At 45.2% G+C, this 27226-nt stretch overlaps 1 protein-coding gene across 1 annotated transcript in view; it reads right to left on the bottom strand.

The window, feature by feature from the left end:
* CCDC178 (coiled-coil domain containing 178) overlaps nucleotides 1-27226 on the bottom strand; it is a 1033935-nt gene that overhangs the window by 896382 nt on the left and 110327 nt on the right. The window contains exons 5-6 of the mRNA XM_085605687.1: nucleotides 18940-18974; nucleotides 6223-6317 (exon numbers count right to left, since the gene is read on the bottom strand). Coding sequence (XP_085461813.1) covers nucleotides 6223-6317; nucleotides 18940-18974 — 130 coding nt within the window. The remainder of the gene's footprint in view (nucleotides 1-6222; nucleotides 6318-18939; nucleotides 18975-27226) is intronic.

Below are 27226 nucleotides of genomic sequence, written 5' to 3'. Positions count from 1 at the left end.
GTTTAATCCATCGTTATTTTGCTCACCATGCCACCCCAGTTCAGACATGGCCATATGCAAATCAGGGAGAACCTGGCTTGGCAGTTTGGGCTGGACTGTTCCCATGAGGCACAGGGTTAAGACTGATTTGCATATGGCTGGGTTCTGGAATGGCATGGTGAGCAAAAAAACGATGGATTTAGGCCCAGATCTCTGTACTGGGGTGAGTGTATGACATTGTTCTGCATTCTGTCCATCAATTGTTGTTTTTGCATTTGTCACCCCGAGTGGCACAGGTATGCTTAGACATGAGCCCCGTGCTCTCCATGCCACTGGAATCAAGCTATTCTGGCTGAAGAGGGGTGAAACCCCGAAACCGGTCCTAGGATGCTTCCTTCTAGTCCAGGGAGAACCTGGCTTGGCAGTTCGGGCTGGACTGTTTCCATGAGGCACAGGGTCAAGACTGATTTGCATATGGCTGGGTTCAAACTGGAATGGCATGGTGAGCAAAAAAACGATGGATTTAGGCCCAGATCTCTGTACTGGGGTGATTGTATGACATTGTTCTGCATTCTGTCCATCAATTGTTGTTTTTGCATTTGTCACCCCGAGTGGGACGGGTATGCTCAGACGTGAGTCCTGTGCTCTCCATGCCACTGGAATCAAGCTATCCTGGCTGAAGAGGGGTGAAACCCCGAAACTGGTCCTAGGATGCTTGGTTCCAGTCCAGGGAGAACCTGGCTTGGCAGTTCGGGCTGGACTGTCCCCATGAGGCACAGGGTCAAGACTGATTTGCACATGGCTGGGTTCAAACTGGAATGGCATGGTGAGCAAAACGATGGATTTAGGCCCAGATCTCTGTACTGGGGTGAGTGTATGACATTGTTCTGAATTCTGTCCATCAATTGTTGTTTTTACTGATTGTAAACACACCAAAGCTCACAAAGAAAATAAAGCTCTAGGACATAACCAATCAAGTGTGCCTCATATGTAATCTCAGCTATGGATATCAAGATTATCTATCTGTAATAGCACAATATAATTATTGTACTTTAGGTGTTAGCATTTCATTATTATCTGTTTACTCATTTATAGGATGGGTCCCTACCCATAGTCTATGGCGTGCACTTATAAACCACCAAAATGTATAATCTCACATATAATTGATACAATTTAATAAGTGATCAAGGCTTTGGGGCCCCACATCTTGTCCAATTCATGGAAGACGTGACTGAGGGATGAGGGTAAAGAAGTGATGCCTAAGAGTCAAATGTATACCTCCAGTAATGGTATAGCCATTAAGAGGACATAATTGGATGAAGAGATACTGATCCCAAAAATAATGGATCTTCTTTTCAGATAAGGTGAACATTTAGGGGCTGATTTAGGCTTCAGAGTATGGTAATTTCTCCATCAGGCCAAGAGAGTAATGTCTTTCGGATGGCGTTACCGTACTCCAAATTCAGAGATGTACGCAGTTCCAGCGGACATCTCGTAACATTGGCAGGAATCACTATCATGGCAGTTCCTGACTGTTACAAATTGGGTCTCTAGTTAGCAGAGGTATGCACCTTGTCCAAGTAGGGACCACAATCCTAAGTCAGATACACAACCTAAATTAACCTGCGCTCATCCTCTGGCACAGAGCAGTCAGGTTTAACTTAGAAGACAATGTGTTAAGTATTTGTGCACACTTTATTTACCGTAACACAGTGAAAACACCCCAAAAGACACCACACCAGTTTAGGAAAATCGAGAATATTTATCTGAGTAAAAGGTCAAAACAACAAAAATCCAATAAGTAGAACTCGAAATATGAATTTTTAAAGAATAAACTGTAAAATAGTGTAATAAGTCAATAGCTTAGCGTTTACTTGAGGTCAGACTGGACTGGGGTAAATATCCAAATGTTTTCAGGCCTACCATGATAGAGGACAGGCCGGATTCAGGACCCATGCAGGGCCCACTGAAAAAGTACCTTGGATGGAACAAGCATCATCATGGAAAACTCGATTCCTTTGGATTCCGTTGTATCGGCAATGTGTTAGAATCCAACCTCGCAGGCGAGACCCACGTTGCCGTCGAGCCACGCAGGGATGCAATTGGATCGGCTCCGCTTCGGCGTCGAAGGGCACTGCTTCGGTACCGATTAGTGCAAAGTCATAACTGTGTCGTTTTTTGCAGGAAAGATGATGCAGAGCCCTCTTTCAAGGCCCAGGACTAAATTGGCACCTCTTAGCAGGGCAGGACTCACAGGTGGCAGAGTCCAGCAGCTGAAGCAAAAGTCTTTGTGGCCTTGAGACTTCAAGAACAAGAGGTAAGTCAGCAAGCCCTTAGAGAACCTGGGTGCAAGGATGTAGAGAGCAGGTCCAGTCCTTTTCACTCTCAGGCGAGAAGCAGCAGGCAGAAGGCCAGAACAGCAAAGCAGAAAGTAAAGTGTCAGTCTCTCCTACAGCACACCAGCTATTCTCCCTGGCAGAATGTCCTTGGGTCCAGCAAAGTTCTGATTTGGTGGTGTCATGGATCTAGTACAGATACCAAGTTGTGCCTTTGAAGTGGAGGAGACTTCAAGGAGGCCTTTGAAGATCACAAGGTTCCAGCCTTTTCTGCCCTGGCTCCAGAAACACTACAGAGGGGTATGCAGCTCTTTGTGTGGGGACAGCCACAGCCCTATTCAGTGTCAGCTCCTCCCTCCCAATCTACCTCAGGAAGGCCCATCAGCTGGGTGATGGGCCATCAGGATGCAAATGCCACACCCCAGCTTCCTTTGTGTGTGACTGTCTAGAGAGAATTCACAAAGCCCAGCAGTCACCCAGTTCAGACATGTTTTCAGAGACAGGCAGAGACATAGAATGGCTAAGTAAGAAAATGCCAATTTTCTAAAAGTGGCTTTTTCAGACTTGAAATTTAAAATCTGACTTCACCATAAGTTGTGATTTTAAATTGTAAGTCCAGAGACACCAAACTCCAATACTCTATATGTTCCCAATTGGAAGTTCCACTTAAAAGATGATTTAAGGCAACTCCAATGTTAACCTATGGGAGAGATAGGCCTTGTAGTAGTGAAGAATTAATTTGATAGGTTTTCACTACTAGGACCTGTAAAACTCTGATGTACTTGTCCTCCTTTTAAACACACTGCACCCTGCCCATAGGGCTGTCTAGGGTCTACCTTAGGGGTGTCTTATATGTAATAAAAGGTAAGGTATGGACCTGGAAAGTAAGGTTAGCCAATGTGCACTTTAGCACAGGTCAGCAGTGGTAAAGTGCCTAGAATCCTAAAGCCAGCAAATATGAAGTCATCAAAACAGGAGGCCAAAAGGCAAAAAGTCAGGGGAAACCAAGCCAAGGAAGCAAGGTCTAACACTGACAATCTATTAAAAGTTTGACAGACAGCTACTTCAACATTACTTTACTGTCCATCAAACTTTTAACATGTTTTTGTATTTTAAAAAACAAAATCCTAAAGCAGGATTTTGTTTTTGAAAATGCAAAAACTAATGTCTCCCACAGTATGGAGTTGTCACCCATGTTACAGGGGTCATTTTGCAGTTATTACTAACCTTCCTCACAAGGTTCAACTCAGAGGTGATGGACAGTGAAAACTGGCCATTCGACTGCCTCCTATAAATTGGGCGGGCGGTTGAATGTCCAAACCTCTGATGTCCCTTACTCTATCGGTCTGTTGGATAAGTATGTCAGCGACGGAGACAGAGCAGTCTCCATCACTGACATATTTAAGGTCTGTCTGCCTGTACATCAGGCAGGTAGACATTCAGTTTGGTGAAGACGGTACTCCATTGCCATTGCGATAGAGTACCCTCTATGTCCAAACTCTAAATCAGCCCTTAATATATATAATCATCAAACAGATGCTATTAAAATCGTCAGGCACTATGAAATACAAATCTTCGAAAGGCAACAGTTGTTAACCTGGCCTGGGAATAGTACTTCCATATTCTGCCCACTAAAATCATGTTGATTGGGGAAAAAAAAATTACAGTTTAAAGAATGCTTAGTCTTGGGTTAATACTGTCTTCCTGCCAGTGCCCCCAAAGAAGGATATACAGTGAGGCATTTGAGCTAGGTATTTGTGCTTAGGCAAGAACAGTTCTTTGCTAACCTTCAAGCAAGTAATATAATAACTTATAAAACATAAGTGTGAGACATGGCATCCTTGGCGTTGTTTTCCCCTACATTTTTGCCTTCAGACCTTCTGGTTTTGATGACTTTGTTGTTGCTGGCCTTAGGATTCTGCACACTTTACCACTGCTAACCAGTGCTAAAGCGCTTGTGCTCTCTCCTTAAAACATGCTAGATTGTCTTATAACCAACTGGGATATTTCATTCACCTCTAAGTGCATAGTAAAGTGGCACTGCCTGTGCGCAGGGCCTTTAAATTAAAAGCTGCTAGGTGACCTGCAGCACTGATAATGCTACCCGCTTAAGTAGCATTTTAAACATGTCTCAGGCCTACCATTGCAGCTTGCGTGTGTGCATTTTGAAATGGCAGAATAAAAAATTTTCCAGGACTAAGCCTTCTTTTCATGTATAGAGTTTTCAAAGTTGTATCTACAAAATCTTTCCCAGAATTAGTGATTTTGAGGTGTCTTGAGGTGTTTCAACAGTGGTTAACCCAAAGATCCTTAACAAAATCTCCTCCAGATGTGTAAACTTGATGATCTGTGTTGTATAAAAAAATCAGAATGGAACTTTGTGCATCACTATACTCATTTTGGGTATTTTCAAAGCAAACGTGCCAAATGTAGTTACGGACAGATGCGTGCGGCATGAAACATGGGCTTGTTTGCTTGTTATTTTATCTAATTTTATAGATGCAAGCAGAGAAAATCTCTCCTTCAAGCGTGCATCCCAAATTTAAACTTTGCACAGGAGTGGCAATATTTGAAGACATTTACAGATGACTTACAAAAGTGCAAAATATTGTAAGTTAAACACAAAATTATGTTTTAATTTCAGGGCAGAGCATTCAGAGTAGGAGACTGATTAGCAGACCCCAGCTGCTCCACATATAATAAAAACAGATATCAGAGTTCAAAAATAAAAATAAAAGAAAGGACACAGAACAAAAAGATGGAATTCCTACAGAAACTATTTCGATCGTTCTCCTAGGTCTTGTGGTATGACAGTTTTGCAGTTGTAACCTACCCATTAATTCCAATTTACCAGTTCCAACTGGTAAACCTCTGCTGTGTTGAGTAGCTGCCCCTGGTCATGTGATGACCTGGTCAACTAAAAACAAGGAAGCAACTGGCCAGTTTCAAACTAAAGACCCATGAAAACTACTAATCTAGGACAAAATGGCATGGTTGCTAGCCTTTTCCTTGGGCCAAGAGCCCCTTTCCACGGACTACTTTGCTGAGAGTCCAATCATGCCAATTTCTGGCTGCTCCCCGACTGCTGCCAGGGCCCCTGACAACTACCACTGAAGTAGACAGCCTTTATTAAATTGTACATCAAAACATTGGGCTAGCAGCATATTGTCACGGCAACATGCTGCAGAAATGTAATCCATTATACAGGGGACTATTCTTCTATGGAAAAGACCAAGCGCACCAACATACTAATAAGCTGGTCCTACCTGAAAAAGCTGGTTTTTCACTATTTCACTTTTGTCTGCACTCTCTATCAATCTCTCAGAAACATTTGGCTGTGCTTTATTAATTTAATGTTGTTGTGAACAAGAGATATCATTTCAATATATTTTCTGCATAGTTATGTTAGAGCCTTGATGAAGCCTTGTTCTCAGGGCGAAACATGAACATTTCAATTTCAATAATCCTCTACCAACACATTAGGAGACCAAAAATAAATAAAAGAAAGGAGATCCAAAAGCATTTTCAAACAGCACTGAATATTTTAAATGTCTTGTGTGCTGCACTTCCATTGAAACGATTTTGTATGATCCCTTCCAGTAAAGGCCAGCGCCTGCATTTGCCTCCTGTAAGTAGCCTGGTATTTGAAGAGGCACCGCTCCAAGAAATATGGTTATTGTTAAATATTAAAGAATCTGCATTAAAATAACCTAAAGCTGTCCACTTTGTTTTGGCTTACATATTGCTGGAGAAGTAGTTACAAGAGAGTAAGTGCACCGTGGAAGTCCCACCTTTTACATTTATATGCCTTCTTATCCACATATTTAGATCTAGCACCGTAATTTTTTGAGCACCCACAGGTTGTTGTTATTAATAAATACAATAACCCAATTGTAAATCCCCCTACCTGGTTCAATAAGTCCAACACCAACAACGTGTAGCTCCTTAGAAGATTCAGAAAGAACACTGTCATCAAATGCATCGCTGCTAACATATGAAAGCCTGCATTGAGATAACAATCAAATTAGAATTCGACAACAATTTAGCAAATATAGTCTATAAGCCACTGAACCATATAAAGCAATCCATTGTTTCACTGGACATTCCAAATGACATATGATTAATTTTATTATTTACTTATTGCTTGAGGTACAGTAATAATTGTTGATGATGCATCAAAACCTTACCAACACTTTTAGTAAAAATCATATTCCTTCACACTGATCAGGTCCCTGTGCAATGACATGGGACAATAGAGCCTCACTGAGCATTTGTAAAAGTAAAATATATGTGTCAAGAAGTTCTTTTTGGAATCTGGCTGATTTACTCCTATTTGTCTGTCAGAAGTTGAGAACATATGACATGAAAAGCATGGGTGAAGGTGGCACAATGGAGAACAGGTACACTTTTAGGTGGTGAAAGGTAAAGGAGATTCCAGGGAGGAAGCTTCTGTCAATTAAAGCCTTCTCGAAACCTGGCACTGCCATGGAGCCGGATCAGAAACTAATCCTCAATGTTTAAAACTATGAGGGTGCAATATGTAAAGGGAATCCCACCCACACGTAGCCATGCCTAGCCTGGCTCAGCATTGCATTGCTGGGATGACATCGCTTTATGAAGGGCTGCAAAGCCAGACGCACAGTTTCATGATAGCTAGGAATCTTGTCCTGCCAACATGGTGTATTTTCTAAATGAGAAGATCCGGGAAAATGGGTTTAACAATACATGATGATGGGATCAGGATCAATATAGTATAGATGATTCGGGTGTCGTCAAGATGGAGATGAAGTAGGAATGCTTCAACTCCACTCCGTGCCCAGCCTCCTTGTTCTGTTCACGAAGTGCCTGTCCAACCGGGCACCTTCTGTTCACAGGGAGATGTTCCACCATCGCCGGTGTTCACAGCACTCGCAGAGCAGCTCAGACAGTGCTGGTACCACAACCTCGCCGGTTGCTTACTGCTGCCTCGTGGGGAGCGGCCAGGGCAGCCCACAGTTGGCAATACCAGGCAGGTGGGGGAGCTGCAGAGGTTCCCGACTGCCCAGAAGCAGCAACTTTCCCACCAGGAACAAGATGTGGGCGACGCAGGTGGCAGCGGTAGCACGGGCCACTCGTACAGGAGGAAGGAGGACCTGCAAGGACTGTCGCACCCGCACAGCAGGCCACAGCTCTAGGCCTGACACCTCTGCCTGGACAAGCCAGCCTCGGGAGAGGTGAGGGGGCCCCACCACCCATTACTTTGGTACATCACCTATTTCCTGGGTGCAAAAGGTGCAATTTCAATGTTACAAAGCCCAGAGGGACCCCCTAGCCACAAGACATTGGCCTGATGGGGAGGGCCAAGTCCGCCTGGCCTGTGTCAGAGATAGCTGCCCGGACCGCCGCCCAGCCCAGTGAAAGATGATCACCAGCTTCTGCCCTCCTCCACTGGGGAAAGGCCGGCTATGGTCTGGAGGTGTAAACGAGACTACAGTGGCCCCCCGCTGTTGACACAACTTAAGCTGTCATTTACCATCGCTGGCTATGTCCTTGTTGGGGGGACTACTGTGGTGGCAGCCAATATCCCCCTCCTGAGGCATACCTCACCAAAAAGAACTGCGCTCTCTGCTCCTTGGGCGACCCATTCATGCCTCAAGCTCCACAGCAATGGCAGCCCATAATACGCACAAGGACTTGCTCCTAAGAGACATAATCACTAGTGCGCCCTCAAAAAAAGCCAAAACACACTGCAAGAGGAGCCCCGACAGCAAGGAGAACAGAGAATCCTTGCTGTGTAAAACCTTACCAGCGAGGGAGGAACCCTTACTAACCAGGGCATTCATGGAGGATCTCTTTGACATGCTCCATCAGGACATAACTAGGGATGGGTGTTACATTTCTATCCGCCATCGGAGTATTTTGAGTTTTGCCCACTATACGTTACACTTGTAGTATGGAGTTCTGGCAAAACTCCACCAAGTGCTCTGTGGCGGAGTTTTCTCTCAAACATGGCTTACCAACAGTAAGTTGGCGAGCATGAATTGGCGTCTCCTAGGGCGATTTTCAGTTGCTAGGATGGCACCCAGCGAGATTTCCTCAATGTGGGAGGTTGCAGCCATTCACAGTGAGAAATCTCCCCTTTGAGTAGAAAACCAACTCGAGCGGTACCAGAGCAGCAGCACCCTCTGGCACGCGGCATGATGCTGTTCGTACTGATTATACAGCGTGGAACAAGCTACCAGTGCTAAAAACCAGCCCGACGTGTTGATTCTGCCTGCTTGCTGAAATTCATAGAATCTCATGGAGTTTTCATGTAACTCTGTGGAATTCCACAGAGTGAAAGTCAGTGAGTTTTGCCTAACCCTAGACACAACCCCCCTCAGCACAGAAGTCATAAACAACATAATACAAATGAGGCGCGATATGGGGAGCTTGGGGCAAAGGGTCTCCACTCTGGAGCATGCTAACAACGCGAGGGCAGAGGAAATAGACACCTATGGACAATAACTGGTCAACCTAAGGGACCAAAACATCATGGAGGACCTGGAAATAGATCATGGAGATCAAACATTGGAAATCTGTGGAATCCACTGAGGGGTAGAGAAAGGGGAAAATGAGGCATATGTGAAACTCCTGTTTCACCAGGTCGTGCCTGAGCTATTGATAACAGATGTACAGCTGGACAGAACCCATAGGGTCAATAGAGCTATGAACTCAGGTGGTGCCCCACCAGATAGGCTGCCCTGTTTGCACTACTTACTCCAGAAAGAGGCTATAATGGAGGCTGCTCGACAGAAGAGCGCCATTCAATTTGAGACACTCTGCTCAAACCAATCACCAACTTTCAACAGAGTGAAGCAGTGAAGTATCTCTGGACACACCTCTTCCGAGTGCTTTTTACCTGGAACAGGGAGACACATGGTGTACGCACCCTGGCAGAGGCAGGAGAGATCATCAACCTCCTGTGGTCGCGGGCTCGGTTCTCCCACCAGGCACCCCATCTAAAGTGGAACATACATCGCAATGAGATGGGAAATTCACTAAGGTGCCATGGGAGAAATCAACAGCGAAACCCTCAGAGGATGAAATTCAGAGAGAATGGCAAGCGATACTGAACAAGCTGCAGATGGATGATCTGGAAATTAGGAAGTAAGGGTGTGACTAACTAATCGCCATACATTGCTACGGAAGGGTATGAGGCAGTGATAGCACACTACTACAGCAAGTGGCGGACTGGGACTGAGGAGTATAAGGAGCGCAAGAATGACCGAGCTATGCACTTTAGGCCCTACAATCCATAAGAATTACGACAGCTAGGGGAAGTGAAGGTTTGTTTATTTTTACTGGTATGTTACTAGGGAATGTGAAGGACACCCAAGTCACGCCACTTCACGGATTCCAGGAGCTATTTGCTCAATAGTGCACAGCCCTTATGGTCTCTGATGACCCGCATACCTCACATCACTCATGTTCAACGAGTCTACCCACTCAAGCCACTGCATTTCATTAGCTTGAACACTAGGGGCATTAATGACCCAGCGAAATATGGCTCCTCTCTGCGCATATCAAGTATTGAGGCTGTCACATATATTTATTGCAAGAAACACACTTGTTCAACAGGGATTGGAACCGAGTCCACTCCTGATTATTTGCCCAATATACTTTTTCTTCTGATCCAGCTAAGAGGGGAGGGCTGGCTATACAAGTGGCTAATAACTTTATGGGAAAAATACACAGTGGCAGAGATCCCGGGGAGACTGCTGGCGGTACGTGTAACACAGCACACCTACACACTCACCCTCATCAATGTATACGCCCCCAACAATACTCAGGAGGACTTCCATTGCAAAGCAATATCCCAGTTCCTAGCTACCCCAGACACAGAGGTAATGGACACCAATCTTGACAGATTGGACCATAAAATGGGGCAGAAGGGAGCCTTTTCAGAGGAAACTCACACATGGCTCAAAGACCTTGTGCTGGTGGATATATGGAGAGCCCACCACCCCACTACTAGAGACTACACATATTTCTTTGCGTCACATCAGATGTATGATCACCTAGACTACTACTTGAGCATGGCACAGTGGCTCCCTTGGGTGCAACAGGTGGACATAGGCATCATATCCCTCTCTGACAATGCCCCTGTAATGCTTACCTTATCCGATTTAGACAAATCGCCCCGGCTACGACAATGGTGACTGAATGATACTCTTCTGTAGTGGTCAGAGATTAAGGACTCTATCCGAGACCGCATTTCCTCCTACCTGGTGGAGAATGAAGGATCATTCCTTCAAATAGCCATGCTTTGGGACGCTCTTAAGGTGGTTATACAGGGGGAATTCATAGCTATAGTGGCTAAGATCAACATGGGCAGAAAGGCAAAATGTGGGGAGCTGGAGGGGGTGGTGAGTGAACTCGAGGTCCAACACAAGAGTTCAGGCTCCCGCAAAATAAGGCACCAGCACACGTTGACGGGAAAACAACTCAAGGCATTGGACTGGGGTGCAATTGAATGCGCTCTGCTGCGCACCAAAAAAGGTACTAATTAGGAGGGGATAAAGCAGGCAAACTGTTAGCTTGCCACCTTAGGGCAAAACAGCAGAAGAGCAATATTACTCATCGTACTACTCACACAGGGGACACGGTGTACACACCAAGGGAGATAGTGGAGGCTTTTCGCACATATTATTCCACACTCTACACCACAGATCCCTCCCCTACTGAACCCATACAGACAAACCTAGATGCGACCCCATTACCGTCACTTACGAAACAACATACAGCTTCGCTAGAATGAACATAATAATAGAGGAGGTCATTGAAAGCATTTCCAAGCTGCGAGTTGAGAAAGCCCCGGGCCCAGATGGGTTCACAGCACTCTTTTATAACTGGCACCATTAATGGCCAAGCTATGTAACTCCTTTGCAGAAACTGCCATGCTCACCCCGACAATGCAGTCTGCCTTAATTACAGTCATAACCAAACCAGACAAAGTCCCACTGCCTGCTCTTCGTACCGCCCTATCTCGCTCCTCAACTTCGACACTAAGATCTTTATGGGCATGTTGGCCCAGCTTCTAGCTTCTTAGTTGCAAGACTTCTTGGAGACTGACAAGATTGGGATAATCCCCGAGAGGGGCTGCTCGGATAACAAAAAAACGTATCCTCCACATCATGGACAAAACCTTACAGGCCACAACACGAGCCTTTCGCTTATCAATCGACGTGTAGAAAGCATTCAATAGAGTTCAATGGCCCATTCTATGAGAGGTAATTGTTAAAGGCTGTATGGGCCCCAAATTCCAGAGGTGCGAGCTCAGTAGCTACGACCACCCAGCAATACAGCTCCGTAGTGTGACCTCGGATCCCAGAGCTATATGGAAGAGATCCCAACAAGGCTACCCCCTGTCCCCTCTCCAATTTGCCCTCTATATGGAAACCCTAGCCAAAACATTGAATAGAAACTCCTGCATCACGAGGGTCACGTTTGTCCCATGAAACACAAGTTAGACATTACACAGATGACATCCTCCTAACACTGACCAACCCTCTACCCACTTTGCTAGCCCTTTGACATGATCTGGAATACTTCAGCCAAGTGTCTGGTTTAAGGTAAACATGCTAAAATCACAAGTTCTGATACTTAGCCTTCCAGAAGAGCAGCAGATTTCTCTCCAAGGACAATGCCAATTCTCCTAGGCACAACACCTACTTGGGCATTAAGCTTTGCATGACAGTTGATCACATGGAAGACCGAAAATTACTCCGATCTCCTCCAACTAACCCAGAGGGACATACTGGCAGATGAAGAGGCTATCATATGAGGGCCGCATAGTGGCAGTTAACCTGACCCTTTTACTGAAAATATTATTTGTTCTTCAAGTACTCCCCTTACAGCCACCTTGAGGCATGCTCCCCACAATGCAACAAGTGAAACCCCATACCCTTCTCTTACTCTGAAACCAATTTCAGAGCTCCTCAGAGAGGCTGTATTTTGTGCAACTGCTCTGAGTATAGTTTTTAAAATGTTGTAGATGGTGGTGGGGTGTGGGGGGCAAGCAGAAGGTTCAAGGAGTGACCTTCTAAATTAATTAATTGTGCTGGGCTGTGTAAGAGCGCTACTTGTAAAATAAGAAAATATATCCTCAACCCCTGTGTATTAGAGAAGATCCATACTTTCTTGAGGAGTATTAGAAAAAGATTCTGTATCATTAGATAGTTGTTTAATTTTGAAAGCTTTCAAAGGCTGTGAATACAGATAAGTACCCCTTGGTTGGTTGAAAGTAATAGCACTTGGGGACTTCACCACTAACTAGTACTGCATTTTCCATGACCTCATAATTCATTAGAGTATACCGGGTTTTGCCATCTAAGGGCCAACTGCAAGGACAATCTTATGAGCGAGGCATATATATGCATAAACACCAAGCCATTACTTTCTGTGGCTCTAGTGTTGACCAAGGTTTTTTCAAGCCGCTTGAAGGCCGGTTAGCTTTTTTTAGCTCCAGAAGTCCAGAAGCATATTTTTTCTGTAGTTTCCAGAGTAAGAAAATCAACAATCTGTTTAATGTTACCCCAGTTCTCCAAGTTAATTTGGCCTTCTGCATGACTGCCCAAAACTGATTTGTTAAATAAGGCTAATTTTGATTATCTTCTGACTTTGGCCCAGTGTCTGTACCCACTTTTGACCGTTTATGTAGCATCTCTCCTGGAACACTGGGAAAGGTTTTGAACGTGCAATATATACGATTAAGATATCTCTAGTTAGTTTTTTTTTTTTAATTCAAATCATTTTTATTGAAAGAAAGAAAAAGAACGTAAGAAAAAAGAAAGAAAGGAATACATAAACTGAATTGCATACGTTGACATTACAAATAATAGTAAATAAAGGCAGGGTAATACAGTATTTCGTGAAGTACATAGAACACATACCATGAGATCCGAATGTAAAGTTCGAATTGAAAACGATTGCTACATGCACAATGCTGCACATACAATATCCTTATCCTGGTCCTTGGATTCAAACCCCTACTTGTATACATTTCCGTATAGTTCATTAAAAATGGATCCCTTTAGGGATGATTACTCCACCCTTGTTCCCCTCCCCTTACATTATAAAGAACACGACAAGTAAAGTCTACTTCGCCATTAACCAGTACACATGACTGTAACATATCATGGAGGATCAAATGAAAATGATGAAGCATTAAGAGACTTCCAAAGCTTCTTATGGGAAGCGCGCCATGGGGAGGAATGCAGACCAGGATTGTCAGCTCCTCTTAGGAATGACAACCACTCTTGCCATATCTTAAAGGACACCTCAGAGGCGCTCTTCCATTTACACAAAACCACTTTACAGGCCAAGGTGAGCAATAAATCAAGCAATTGGCGGTCATATACATTAACCAGATTCGGATCAAGGACACCCTGTAGGACATAAACGAACTCCCTCGCAGGTTTGATACTGAAAATCTGCTCTATGCAATCAAACATTCTCTTCCAATATGTGTCCAGAGAGGGGCAATTAAAAAGCATATGGGCCAGGTCCCCTACCGCTGAGTCGCAGTTCCAACACTTAGGGCTATCTCTCAGTTGGAGTTTAAAAAGTTTGTCTGGCGTCCAGTACGTTCTGTTTAGTAACATGTATTTAGTTTGGGACAGTATCGGAGAGACCTTGTTCAGGAAGGCAGTGGTGTGAATCATGTCCCAATCAAACGTCAAGCCCGTAGAATTGGGTTCAAACTCCCATCGAATGTCATTTCGCCTGTGGGCCTTCCTAGCTAGAGGGAGTAGAAGCTTGTATGTTGTCGAGACAAAGTGACCAGCCGCCATGATTCGTGTTATATTGGTCTTAAGCCAGGGATCACAGGGTTTAAGAGAGCGTGTAGATAAAATGGCTTTTAACTTCAAAAACTCATAAAAGTCTATTGGCGCAAGAGCATGTAGTCACTCACTAAATTGATGCCCTTCCTGGACCAATAATCCCACTGGAGGGCTTTTCCTTCAATCTTAAATGAAGGGTTACGCCACAAGGCAACCAATGTAGTATTTTTGATTTTTAATCCTGTTTTATGGGCTTGGTCAAGTCTTAGGAGGGCAGGTCTTGTGTTTAGTAAAATATATTTTGAATGGGGAAGATGGGAGAGATCCATAGTGAGTAGGGCAGTAAGGGGAACGTTATCAATGAGGGATTTCTCAACATCTAGCCATAGCGGGGTGTAGGCCGAACCTTCAGTCAGCCATTGCGCGCCTTGTATACACAGGAACGCAGTTTGATAATTTCTGAAGCTGGGGAGACCCAGGCCGCCTCTATATTTAGGTAACTGCAATTTCTTCATTGATATCCTGGGTCTCTTCCCCTGCCACAGGAATGTACCAAAGAGCTTATCCACCTTGGTTAAAAAGTCATCCGAAAAAGTCATTGGCAACATATTCGCCAGGTAGTTCACGAATGGAGTTAACATCATTTTTAGGGTTTCAGACCTGCCACACCATGATAAGTACTTAGGAGACCAACCTTCTAGTAATTTAGATATTTTCTTTAGGGTCAGGGTTTCGTTAATATTAGGTCCTTATCAAAGTCCAATCCCAGGTACTTGAAGCAATCCGTTTGCCAACTTACCGGAATCCCCCAGCACCTCCCTACTTCCTTGATTATTTAACAGTTTAACCTCTGTTTTATCCTTATTTAATTTATACCCCGATACCTTCGAGAACTCGTCAATAGTAGCCATGAGGGATGGTATTGCCTCCACCGCTTTTTACGAGACAACCAGAACGTCATCTGCATATGCAGTTAGCTTTATGGTACAGTCTTTAAATGGAATTCCCGAAATGCCCTTATTATTCCGTAAGTGGTGGAAGAATGGCTCAATCACCAGTAGAAATAATGAGGGGGAGAGGGGGAACCCCTGTCTGGTTCCTTGTTGCAGTCGGAATGATGAGGAGAACGAGCCTCCCGCTCTAACTCTAGCAGAGGGGCATGAATAAAGGGACATCACCATCTTCGTGAAAGGCATTCCTAGGTTAAATTTATTTAATACTGCCTCCAGATATGTCCAGTCTACTTTGTCGAAGGCCTTTTCGGCATCGAGCGTAATTGCTACAGTGGTGGTGGTAAGACGCTTCGCCTTTTCGAGTACATGTGCCAGTGTCCTGGTATTATCACTGGATAACCTATATTTCAGGAAACCTGCCTGAGAGGGGTGGATAAGCTTGGGCAAAACTTTTTGGAGGCGGTTGGCTAAGATCATGGCTAAGAGCTTACAGTCGAGGTTGATAAGAGAGATAGGCCTATAATTTTTAGGAAGTATTGGGTCTTTCCCTTCTTTGGGCAAGACGGCAATGATAGCTTCAGATAATGTGCCTTTCGCTTCCCCTGTACTAGTGATTTCCTGAAACAGGTGCAGGAGTGGATGTGATAGGAGAGAGGAGAAGCACTTATAGAATCTAGCAGTGAACCCGTCTGGCCCGGGGGCCTCCCCATTTTTTAACGATTTGACAGCCTTCTCAATCTCCTGGATCGTGATTGGGTTATTAAGATCGGTTTGATCAGCAATGGAGAGAGATGATAACTCGCATTCCCCTAAGTAGTCCTGAATTTTGGTTTCCTCCACATCTATGTTCTTTGCATAAAGACGCTCATAAAAATCTTTAAAGATCTCTGCGATCTTGAGAGGATTCGAGTGAGCCACCCGAGATTGGTCCTGAATGGAGTTTATCGTGTTTTTCTGTATTTTAAATTTAAGATAAGCAGCCAGACTCTTCCCAGACTTATTTGATTCACATAGTTTAAATTGTTTCCTCCTATTTAACCAGATCCCCGCCCTTTCACTTATTATTTTGTTGTATTCATACTTCTTATTGGCCAACTTATTCAGCGTGTCTTCTTTTCTATCAAGCAGATGCCTATTCACTAGGACAGATATTTCTCTTTCTAGTTTCTCTAGAGCCTTGTTATGATTCTTGTTCATAGCTGACCTAATTTTGATAATGACCCCTCTAATAGTACTTTTTAGTGCTTCCCAACGGGTCAGATCAATTGTTTCCCCCCTAATGTTATGTGCCAGATAGTCTTTAATGGCGGATTCAATGGTAGATCGATGTTGCTCCGTTTCGAGTACCTCCTCATTTAGCCGCCAAATTGATTGACGGATAGACGGTTTCACATTAGAAATGGACAATGATATACACGAATGGTCCGATATAACCCTTGGTTCTATCGCTGATTCTGTTTCCGTAAGCCTAGAATTAGTATCTTGAATATCTTTCCTAATAGCCACGATTTCCTCCTTTGTCGATTTCGCAAGGTCATGTACTTCCTCAAGTTTATTTAGTATGATGTCCATCGTGTCATTGACGTCCTTCCTGCCCTTGATAGGTGAGATCAGGTTTGGAGGTCCGGCCTTGAGCCTCTTCAGATTTTTTGCTTCTTTTTCGCCCATAATAATTCTTGCAATGGAGTACTTGCACAGAATCTCTCTATTCCACCTTCTTCAAAACAGGCCCAATGGTTGTCTAGTGGTAGTCACAAGGACTAGTGAGGATGACAACGAGGCTGTGCAGGATGAGCAGTGTGCAGTATGACAGGAAGACCATCAACAATTGGAACGCAACCCCTGACCATAAAGTAGTGGAGGATACCGAAACCCTCATTAGGGCCTATGTTCCATGTAGGCATCAGATCAGAGGGCTCAGCGCGCTCAGGGGGGTCTAAATCAGATGGTGTGACTGCACCGTATCTCCTGTCCCCTCAGTATAGCGTGTCTTTATACTTGCACTCAATTAGAACCGTCCTCACCTACTCGCCTTGTTATTCAGGTTTTGCACACATGCCGCATCACGTCTCAAGTGGCTTGTTATTTAGGTGTTGCACACATGTTTCATCACGTCTCAAGTAGCAGGGCCAGGAAATCGTTTGCATGTGTCTCATCCAAGGGCCATACCCACACACAATAAACAGCAACAGCCCCTCAAAGATTTCGAATTTAAGCCATTAACTCCCCCGTCAGCGCGCACGCCATTTTGTGAAGTCTCCAGCCTCCACCACCATAAGGAGACACAGGTATCACATCGTGTAATTGGCGGCAGCGCAAAGATAGCTCGTTGCTGTAGGGTAAGCGCAGGGTAAGTGCAGATCTTATTAGGAGTATAAATTTGTCCGTCAGCGTTTAGGTTTTAGGCGCGTCCGCCATTTTATATGCGCCGTATGCTGGCAGAAATCGGCATTAGGAAGCGGTAGCACAGGTGGCTCAAAGATATCCCCAGTTACTCATGGGAACCACATCGTGAATTCAACTGCAGCGCAAAAACTAGCTCGTTGCTGTAGGGTAGGCGCAGGGTAAGAGCAGTTCGTATTAGGAATCTAAATTTGTCTTCGTTAGCGTCTTGGTATCAGGCTCGTCCGCCATTTTGTACGCTCCATATGCTGGCATAAATCGGCATTAGGAAGCGGTAATCCGCTTGCTCAGGTCTGTACTCACTCGGTGGCTCCGCAGTCCTCGTAAGCCTGGGTCCTCTCAATGCGAATATTCAAGCCGCAACCACAAGCGCAACCGCTGCAGGAGTTGCGAGAGCTCCGTGGTTCGGCGGCCCACTCGTTGTCGGCAGGGCTTCTCCGCATCAGAGCCGCATCCGCTTCCATATCAGAGCCTCATAAATCTTCAGGAGCCAGCCTCGAAAGGGACCCGCACTTCCGATCCCTAAATCCGTCTTCAGAACTGTTCTTGTTGCATTTTAAGCGCTCCAAAATGTTAATTAGCCGGTCACCACGGGAGGGGTGGAGCTCTACGCCGCCATCTTCTCCCGACGTCCAAACCACGCCCCATCTCTAGTTAGGTTTTGATCTGTTTGACTAAAACATACAAAACAGATTCATACAATGGAAACATTGTTACTGCATCTGATAGTTCTTTTGACATGTCAGTTTCAGTGTCCATAAGGGTTCAAATTAGCTTCTCCTCAGCTAAGAAGGGAGTAATTCTTGATATCCTTTTAGAAACAAAATATGCATCTGACACATGTCTAATAAAAGGCCCAGTGTTCACAATTTCTTTTTACCAGCATAAACATTTCAGAGATACTATGCAATCAGTGAAATGCACTAAAAAGTACTACAAGGGTTAAATTCTTGGTAAGTGATGGCATTTTACTGTAAATGTTGTAGTTCAAACTCCGTTAGTGGATGAGGTGAAAACCTCAATTGGTCCCAATACCAGCATGCGTGCGGTACTGATGCACTCTATAATCTTATCTTTATTCTGCCTTGCCCTTTTTACTGAACTTACTGGATTCTTCCCCTGGTGAAAGTCATTTGTCAAGGGACCAATTTATCTGTCTGGTGGATTGGCCTTGGTCAATTTGATCCACGTTAAAGTGTGTGTAATAGAGTTCCAAGGCAGGAGTACTCTTCTGCAGTACCATAATAAATGTATCAACAATAAATAGGCAAAATAAGCTTCAGTGGCCTTTCAATTTTGGAAATATTTTGATGTACAATGCCTCGATCTGAGTGTTTTCATTGTGGAAGATAATGCATTATTTCCCTATGGTAAAAAAAGTGTTTATAATATTATAGAGATGTACATATTGTGACGCTGTGAAAAACTTCATAACAAATTAAATAATTTGAAAATGACTCTTACCATGAAGTATTCTCCTCCTTTAGCATATCTTCGTACTGGGAAAAAAAAATATATCTGTTAATGTTTTTAGTCCGAATTTACCTTAATGCAGGCAGTATTACAGAGGTAATTCAATTAAATGTAAATGTGCTGTACTTGCATAGTGCACTGTTACCCTAGGGTGTCCTGGCGCTGTACTCATACCGCTGTGGAACCTGGCTTTTCCCTGTGAAATGTCCACTCCTGGGCACCCCCAAAGAGAAGCCAGGCATCCTAGCGCTGTTGGGGAGATTAAGCAAGCTATTGCCCAGAGTTGCACCCATGATTAGAATAGGCACCGAGGCAAGAATAACAGGTCAGAGGAAATTGAGCCCAAGACCCGCAGAGGCAGGATTTGAACCCTGGTCCCAGGCCAGACCTCTGCATCAGGGTCTGCCGCTCTAACCATTGAGCCACACTTCTCCACACAAACAATATTTTGTTCCAAGAAAACTAACTAAGCTAATAATATATTGTGATAAAAATACACAGGATACCTTCGACAATCTCATGTAATTTTTTCAAGTCGATTTGTCACACACGTTACTGGGTCCAGTGGAGAGCTTTTATTGTGGTGGGGACCTGCTGTCGTCTGTTGGTGTCTACTCATCTCCACCCTTTACTTATAAAGTTGGTGTCCATGCTCTCTTGCTTGCATCTGGAGCTATATTACAGAAAGTGTACCGGGTGCACAGTGGGAATATGCATCCACTTCTATTATAGAAGGGCCGCAGACACTTATGTGGCCCCTTCTGTATTACTAATAGTGCTGGTGCATATCTATCATTAGCGCTATCTCAAGAGGGAATTCCCTCATTTGCATGGGGACATGGCCCCTTGCAAATGAGAGAGGCACACTAACAGTGGGCCACAAAAAGGTGATGCACTTTCAGTGCGCCTCTTAAAGACAGCCCTCTGGAGGGAAGAATGGGGGTCCCATGGACCCTCAGACATCCCCTTGGAGGCAGGTCCAGCTACTCACTGCACCGGCCTGCAAGGAGTTCTCTAATCCCTTGCGAAATTGCAGGCAAGTGCCTTCTGCGCTGTGAAACACAGAGCGGCTTTGAAGCAGCCACTCTGAATTTCACTTGAACAGTTCTAGTTTGCGGCTGCCCTGAGGGCAGAACATTCACCACAATAGGGTGCACTTTCCCTGTTTGTGACCGGTGCACCTGTTTCAAGTGTGCTGTGGTGCAAACAGGTAAAGTGCGCCCCTATCGTAATACAGACCCTGGTGATCAGTTCCCCATTGGAAATAGTCCACAGGCAGAAAATGTGTAAGATTCTTTTTAGGTTACTGGTATGGAAGGCTGCCATTTTGGTGATGCCACTTTTCATCATCCAGCAGCATTTTGATCCATACAAGAGTGAGGACATAACGTAGCTCTAGTAAAGCCACAGTTTGGCGTTGGTGCTGCCCTAAGATGACCTCCACACATTGTCCAGCATCCTGAAGGCATTCCTGGCATTGTACAGTTTGCTGGTGATGTTGCTGCCCTCCCCTCCATCATGTCTGATATTATTGCCTAGGTAGATGAACTCTAGAGTCATGGCTAGGACCTCTCCATCCACCTTGGTGAAGGGTTTGGGATGTTGAGTGGCAGGACTTATAATATCTTGCAGCTGATCTTCAGGCCCACTTGCTGTTCATAGATGTTGAGGCGAGACATCTTTTCCTCATATTCTGATATGTGTGAGAGCTATATTTCAAAGAACAAAAGCGACCCATATGTCCTTGTGAACTGGGTAAGCACTAATGCCAAAGTAACAAATGTTCACAAGGAACTCATTTAAACATTTTTAAATATGCAAAACAAAATTATTTGCTCGGATTTAATCTTTATCACACTAATGATATCAAATAAGACCTCTAGATTTGATCACGGTACACTTCACCTTAAACTATGTCTAAAAAAGCCCATCACAGAAGTTAGTCAACTTTTACTTACTTCAGCCGAAGTGACATTTATTTAACTTTTACAAATTGTACCACAGATGCATTTCAATATATATAAAGCATTTGAAAATTACGCATATATATACATTGTGCTACCCTTCTGTCTTCAATAGATTGCCATACGTCTTGTCTTAACCATTATGTTCTCATGCTTGGCTTGATCCCCAGACATATTTCATTACTCTTCATATATACTTAAGAAACCTGTTCTCATTTCTTGTAGACTGCATCAGCAGCTGGCTTAAACTAATGCATTGTGTCAGCTAGGAGTTTGAACTCGTTTTCAATTTGTAAGAAAAATGTTTTCTTGATCTTGGAATTTTGCCACATCAAAGTACTGTCATCTTGATATTTTGTGTGGTTAGAAGAAAGTGATCACTCCCGCCGCGCTCTCCCCTACTCACACTGACATCTTGCAATGAATTTCTCCAAGTGTTGCCCATCATCACGTGGTCAATCTGGTTACTGTCTCTGTCATTGGGTGAGCATCACATTAGTTTGTGAATATCACAATGGGGGAGAGAGTCCCTCCAATGACCAGATAATTTGTGGCACAAAATTTCAACAGTCTTTCTCCATTGCTGTTCATTGTTGCAACCTTCCTTTCGCATGGCTTTACCATGGTTCATGTTGTCATTTGTCACTTTAGCATTTAAGTCCCCCATCACAATCTTCAGGTCATGTTTCTGCACAGCTTTGAGCTCAGCTTGCATTTGTTGGTAGATTATGTCCTTGACTGTTTTCTCTGCGTGATTTGTTTGTGCATAGCACTGGATAATGGTGGTGTTGATGTAACTGCCTATTAACATGACAGTCATAACTCTCATGTTGACTGGATTCCACTCCATTAGGCAGTTCTCTGTCCACTTGCTCATGATGATGGTTACTCCTGCCTGATGTTGGTCATCATCCCTTTCCGAGTACAGTACCACCTCACTTGTGGTGGTTTTTATTCTGCCAGATCTGGTCCACCTAGTTTCATTGGAACCCAGGATGTGTAGGTTCTAGCAACTCATCTCAAAATTTGCTTTAGCCACCTTTCCTGTTTTATACATATTCCATACATTCCAGAATGCAAGTGTTGTCTTGCACATGGAACTCAGAACCTCCGTCATTCTGTCAGTAGTTTCCTTATGGCTTTGACTATTGCCAATCATGCAGGTCGCATGCAGAGACTATGGAAATCCACCATGCCAAAAAAGAGATATCAGTTCTTGATGCTGTTTCCATTAGAAATGCTTTTTATGGGTTAAGGTTGTTGTCAACGTTGTTAATCTTGTTCCCAACCACAAACTCTAGAGGATCAGTGGATCGCACTTTGTCTGGTCTCTACCCCTGGATCTGTCCGGCTTGGGAAACCGTGCTCGGAGATTACGTTTCTGCTGGCATTTCTCTACAGGTCTCTGAGATATGCAAGCCTCTTGTTTACAGTCCAGCTAGGAGATCATGGACTGTATCCCCAGTCAATGAACTGAGGATTCTGACTAATGAACTGGAGAATCTTCCATGCACTCTGGTACTGCTCTGATCCAGATTCATGGAGATCAGGCCAAATTCTTCTTCAGAAAAGTTCACTATAAGAGCTAACATTCTGGAAGACCATGGCCTCATGGAGGATCCAGGATATTTTCAGTCTTAGCTGGAACTGTGTAAATACTGAAAAGGAGTACTATCTGCTTGTTCTGGGTTTGACTCCGGAGTCAGGGGGTCAGTGACCTGAGGATTCTGACTAATGAACTGGAGAATCTTGAATGCACTCTGGTACTGCTCTGATCCAGATTCATGGAGATCGGGCCAAACTCTTCTTCTGAACAGTTCACTGTACGAGCTAACATTCTGGAAGACCATGGCCCCATGGAGGATCCAGGATATTTTCAGTCTTAGCTGGAACTGTGTAAATACTGAAAAGGAGTACTATCTGCTTGTTTTGTGTTTGACTCCGGAGTCAGGGGGCCAGTGACCTGATGCAATTCCTCTTTAACAAAGGAGGAGCACCCCACAGAAAGCTGCTGACATCAAAGTCCTTCTAGAACAGAGAAGAAATATTAGAAGTGGTACACAGAGTTTACTTGGAATGAAAATCATCCTCTTCCCAGTGATATGTTCCTCCTGCTAACATATATAAATCAAAACGGGGGTCCCCTAAGAGTCCATATCATATGGGTTGAACCGGCACATGAGTGATTTTTCAATAAAACTCTCACCCTTCAGGAAATCCTGAAGTCATGTTTCATCATAGTGTTGTCCCCATGGAGTCTAGTACTTCCACCGCAGGCTTCAACCTGATGTCTTTCAGGGCAAACCTACAGATATTCCATGGGATGCTGTCATAAAATGTTTAAAAGATTGCCTGAGGCGTATCTGCAACAAACTTAATTAGCTGAATATTGCCTTGACAATGTTAAAAACAAATGCAGACACTTTGTGGGGTCTAATTATCCAAGTATTCTTCCTCACTGTCTACATATTTCAGCCTTCATTGAAGATAATGAGGCTTTCATCAGCACCAGTATTTTAAGGATTCGCAGCTATTGCCTAATCTTTAATAGGTCAAGAAGTGAGGAATCGAGGCATGGCCTGGCAGTGAACTGTGATGGCTGCCTAACTCCACAGCTCCGTGATCCGTACATCCTCCACGTCTATCCGCTGCCCTGATCTGACATCCCCGAGGGGAGGAAAGCACACCTGAGGTCCTGCGGAGCGGTCTCCCGCAACTCCTGATCTCGTCAGGCACCCGCGGCCAGAGATATCGGGATCGGCCACCCGAGGCCTGTACTTCGCCCTGAAGCCGGGACACAAAGTATTTATAGGTGCCGCAGCTGAGGCGAGGCAGACCCGTTTGATCCCTGTGAGATCCCGGGATCTGGACGGCGGCCTATCGGAATCATTCACCTGCACCAGCAGCGAAGGTGGGGACTTGGTGCACGCAGCTGGGCCTGAGGAGAGAGGCCCACATCAGCTTGAGGTCGGGACGGGGTTGGGTGCGCAGCGCTTGGCCGGGGCTCCATTGCCCCATATTATCGGTGCTTTAAACAGCGACGCAAGCCGAGAGGAGTGGCCAGGTATCTTCAGGGTCCAGACCTTGGCTGAGTGACTCACGCTCTGGTGGTGGGCCCCCTTCCCCATGCATATTGAACACTGACATGTAACTTTGGGGGGCCCCCTTGACAATCGAAGACCCACGACCAGTGGACCGTGTCGGTTGGTGTGTCAGCCTGCTTTCTGACTTGAGCTTGCTGATATCTACACCCTCTTGGGTACTTTAGCGGGTCCCTGGCATCCACTTCAATTGATTGTTTGCCCAACCCGTCCGCACCATCTAGTGTGCCGAGGATTGGCCGTGTGTGGTCAGCCGGGCGCGCTCACCCACCATCCCTTCCCTCTCACGCTCCTTGACTTGCTGGCCTCCTTGGACTGTCTGGGAGGGAAGCGGCCCTTTTCACTCGTAGCTCCCCCGTTGCGGTCAGACCAAGACACTATCGACAACTTGCACAGTGGGGAATGGCTGCCATGGAGAGGAATAAGCCCTCAGACTCAAGAGGGCCGAAAACGACGCAGACCAACAAATTGGGCTGCTACACTTTGCCCAAAGAGATGATTCAGAGCCGCCAGTCTAGAGGCGCTTCCCTGGGGGAACAAGGGGACGAGGAACAGGAACTTTCACTAAAAGACCTCATGGACACTATTACAAATGTGAAAACCTCCCTTTGAGCACAAGATGGATACTATTGCTATTGACGTCAATTTGATCAGAGCGGACCTTACTAAATTGAATGAGAAAGTCAAGCAGGCCGAAATTGTTACCACCAGTCTGACGGGAGATGTCACGCAGCTCCAAGGGGAGGTCCTGGACTTACAAAATTTTCGCAAACTCACTGAAATGAAGCTAGATGATTATGAAGGACACCTTTGGTGCAACAACCTATGCATTTTGGGAATTCCGGAGCGGGCAGAGGGGCAGTCGCCTGACCTCTTTGTTGAAGACCTGATACTGAAGCACCTCCAACCCAAGGGGCTTAGTAAATTCTTTGTCATTTAGTGAGCCCACAGAGTACTGGGGGAAGGCCGAAGCTCGGGGGTCCTCCACGACCGATGCTAGCGAGAGTGTTGAATTTCCAGGACAGGGATGTAATTCTTCAAAATGCCAGGACAGGGGCCTGCTCCGATACGAAAATGCGGATGTCTCCTTCTTCCCAGACTTCACGCAGAGGGTGCAAAAGCAGAGATGAACTTTCATTGCAGTGAAGAGAGAACTTAGGGAAAGAGGCCTCAAGTACTCTATGCTGTTTCCTGCACGTCTTCGGGTTGAGGCGGAGGGGAGAACTTGGTTCTTCGACCATCCTGAGGAGGCAAAAGACTGGATTGAGAGCAGGAAACCCCGGAGCCCGCAAGATCATCACTCCAGGAACGACGAAGTAATACAACCTACTGGATAAAGGTACCACGGACACCAGGTGATGCTAGCCCAGGCTTTCCCGGGCCAGAAAGGGACCGCGTCAGATACTGGGTTATCATGCTGTTCATGATCGGGGGGGAACTTCTCCATGACTGTCGTAATCCAAGACTTTGAGGGGTGTTTTTTCCATTGGGTTGCTACAGTTTTACTTTTGGAAAGGGGGCTGGAGATCGGTGAGCTGCACCACCCCTTTTTTTTCTCCTTTTAGTTTTTCGCTCAGGCGACAGGCACTCTGCAAGTTTAGAATGGGCAGTTTCACGCCCAGATTGCAGGGCAGCAGGGTGGGGGATTGTTGTGAGGGGAACAATTTGCTGGTTTATTGTTGTAATTGTTACATCGGTGCGATATGGGTTCACCCACAGAAGGGGTGACGTATGTGTTAGTATGGAGGTTTCCGAGACTTACGAACTGAATGGCAAGCACAATGGGGGACAAAAATGTTAAAATTCCGAGTTGGAATGTCAACGGGATTGGGGACAAAATCAAACGTAGTGTGGTCCTCCAATACATTAAAAGGCAGGCACCGGATGTTGTCCTGCTCCAGGAGACGCACCTGATCGGAAATTTGTGCAAGGCAATGCATAGAGGGGGATATAAGATGGTCGCACATGCGGGGTTTACCTCTGGTTCCATAGGTGCGGGTATCATGGTGAAAACACGCTCCCACTCATCATAAGTGCCACATGAGCAGATGATGGAGGTAGATATGTTGGTGTTTCCGGGATGTGGGAGGGCCAACCCATCACCTTTATGTCAGTATACATCTCCCCAGGCCTGCAGGGCACTACCTTTGCTGATTTAGGTGCTGTCCTACTTACCATTCCAGATGGCCTTTTATTCCTTGGGGGTGACTTTAATGCTGTGGTCTCGGGCAAGTTAGATAGATATCCCCCGCGGAAGGTGGGGCCCACTGCTCGTTGGCTGCCAGATTTTCTGGTACTGGGACTGGTTGGACGGATGGAGAGCTTGTCATCCGGACCAGATACAACATACCTTTCATTCTGGGGCACACCACAGCTTCTCCCGCTTAGACTATTGTCTTGTACCAGCAGCGCAAGTCACGTACATAAACGAGATCAAACACTTGGCTAGAGGCATCTCCGATCACTCACCATTATGGGTTCACATTCTCCTTAACCAGAGCAATTAACCCAGTTAACCCAATTAACCCTTGGCACCTCCGTAACCCTAAAATATGTAAGGACCTTATCAAAGCCATGGATGAATATTTCTCCGAAAATGTGGGGTCCGTATCCTATTGCAAGACCCTATGGGAAGCCTTCAAGACTGTTATTCGGGGGCAGGCTTTGTCATTGATTTCTGGTTCTAAAAAAGATAAACAAAAAGATGTGCTAGAAATCGAAACTGAAATTTATAGACTGGAGAGTGACCTGGAACCTGGGGTGACATCTGAGAAACTCCATTTGCTGAGCCTAAAACAGAACGATTACAAGGCTCTAGTCTCCGATAGGGCCAAGACCCTAAGTAGGGAACAACAAGGTAAGATCTACGACCTGGGTGATAAAGCAGGGAAGCTCATAGCATGGCTGGACAGGAGGGAATGGGCGAGCAGGCTGGTCCCAGAGCTTAAGGTGGGAGGAGGCATTCCAATCATGGAACCACAGGAAATAGTCAACAGGTTTTCCAGTCATTTCCAGACTGTTTACACGACAGTGGCTTCACTCGCGGAGGTGGATTCGCATGAATTGCTGTGAGATATTAAGCTCCCTAGCCTCTCCCTTGAAGAGCGTGATTATATGGAAAGTGCCTTGACGGCGGATGAGATAGCATTAGCAATTCACTCTTTGAACTTGGGAAAAGATCTGGGTCCTAATGGCCTCCCAATTGAACTATAC

Source organism: Triturus cristatus, chromosome 5_1 (genome assembly GCF_964204655.1).
Source record: "Triturus cristatus chromosome 5_1, aTriCri1.1, whole genome shotgun sequence".
Taxonomy (NCBI): Eukaryota; Metazoa; Chordata; class Amphibia; order Caudata; family Salamandridae; genus Triturus; species Triturus cristatus.
The sequence above is the reverse complement of the archived record's forward strand: the minus strand, read 5'-3'. Positions and strand labels throughout refer to the sequence as shown.